The sequence below is a fragment of the Condylura cristata genome, unplaced genomic scaffold (genome assembly GCF_000260355.1).
Source record: "Condylura cristata isolate star-nosed mole 26May11 unplaced genomic scaffold, ConCri1.0 scaffold00036, whole genome shotgun sequence".
NCBI classification, from domain to species: domain Eukaryota; kingdom Metazoa; phylum Chordata; class Mammalia; order Eulipotyphla; family Talpidae; genus Condylura; species Condylura cristata.
In genome coordinates this window covers 15227251-15228777 of record NW_004567137.1, presented here as the reverse complement: position 1 = coordinate 15228777, position 1527 = coordinate 15227251, and the positions used below count along the sequence as shown (strand labels likewise).

Here is a 1527-nt window from a genome sequence, read left to right as displayed (position 1 = left end):
TTGATGTGTATGAAAGTCAAACTACGATGTCTATTTACACGCATGTATATATTTATATGGGACACACGGTTCTCTAGGAAAGCTTGAGACTGGGATTTTCCAAGTATGCATAAAGGTGCAAAAAGAGTAGTAATATCCTAAAAATCAAACAGTGAATATTATATGCACTTTAAACTACAGATTAGCACAGAAATATGTGTGAATCTATAAATACAAAATTGACAGGAATATATTTTCCTTATTCCTTTAGTTGTGAGGACACTGAAATTCTTACCATTTCTTCGTCATTGTCTATGAGGAGCAGCTGAGAGTTGTTTCTCTGACAGGCTGACACGCTCTCGTTCCAGGTCTTTTTCTCTGCACTAGAGTAATAGCAGCTGCGGGAGTAGGTGAACCACCCCTGTGGGCAAGGGCCGCAACTGTATTCTGAAGAGAGATTTTGAATTACTGCCTAAACTATTTGGATTCATACCCTAAAACACATCATACACAGGGAGATATAATCAATCCTACACATAACACACCCCAGAGCTGTAAGAGAGCACACTCACAGAGAAGGGGCAGCTTATGCTATAGTTTATTCCCCCATAAAATCAGAAGCACACAGAAAATGTGCACTGAGTATGTGCTGGCAATCAGGAAATAAAGTCATATTTTAGTAGTAAAATTGTTTATATCATATAATAGCAGCACAATATGAGCCAACTTGCCACATGAGTTCTAAGTGTATTTTCTTCTTGTTGTTGGATTATTTGAACCTCTACTATGATCATTTTTCATGAATATTTATTGTTTTATAATACCAGAAAATTTGTGATTTTTTTCCCTAACAGATATACATTAAATAAACTGTATAGCATTAATGAATATCATTTTTACCTGTCTGACTCTTTGTTCCTGTGGATAAACCATTCTGCTCTGAATTTTTAGTATACAGAAAAAAATAAAGTAATTACTATAAATATTATTAAAGTTTTCATTAAATAATAATGTAATAATATCTCTAAGATAAAAATGTATGCTGGTAGAGTTATATTAATACTATAATATAGTTGACTCTCCAAAAAATTAATAAAAGTATGAAGCTTTGGGGAGAAATATCACAAAAAATTAATGAGTCAAATTCCTCCATCTGCTACAGTATTGTTTATCATATCTCAAAAATCATTTCATAGTTTTCAATAGGGTCTTTCAATCTCCTAAAGCTTGACTTTGAATCATGAGATCTGAATCTATATAATATAATGTCTACAATCATTCTGTATATTTATAATTTTGAGAAGTTATGATTAACCATTCAACATTTAATTAAACTGATATATTACAATGGGTTTCATATTTGAGAATGAATATTGAAATCCACTTCCCTAAAATGGGAATACATAGAGCTCAATCATGCGAACTTCTATTGAATATTGGATGTAAAACTCTGGTCTGTACAACAAGCCAATAAAAAAGAAAAAGTAATTGCATTTGGAAAGAAGAAACAAAATATGATTACTTATAATAAAATAACCATTTACATAA

At 31.4% G+C, this 1527-nt stretch overlaps 1 protein-coding gene across 1 annotated transcript in view; it reads right to left on the bottom strand.

Moving 5' to 3' along the window:
* Nucleotides 1-1527, bottom strand: part of LOC105854394 (NKG2-A/NKG2-B type II integral membrane protein-like) — a 7951-nt gene that overhangs the window by 764 nt on the left and 5660 nt on the right. Inside the window, exon 4 of the mRNA XM_012732805.1 lies at nt 275-419. Within this exon, the coding sequence (XP_012588259.1) occupies nt 275-419 (145 nt within the window). The remainder of the gene's footprint in view (nt 1-274; nt 420-1527) is intronic.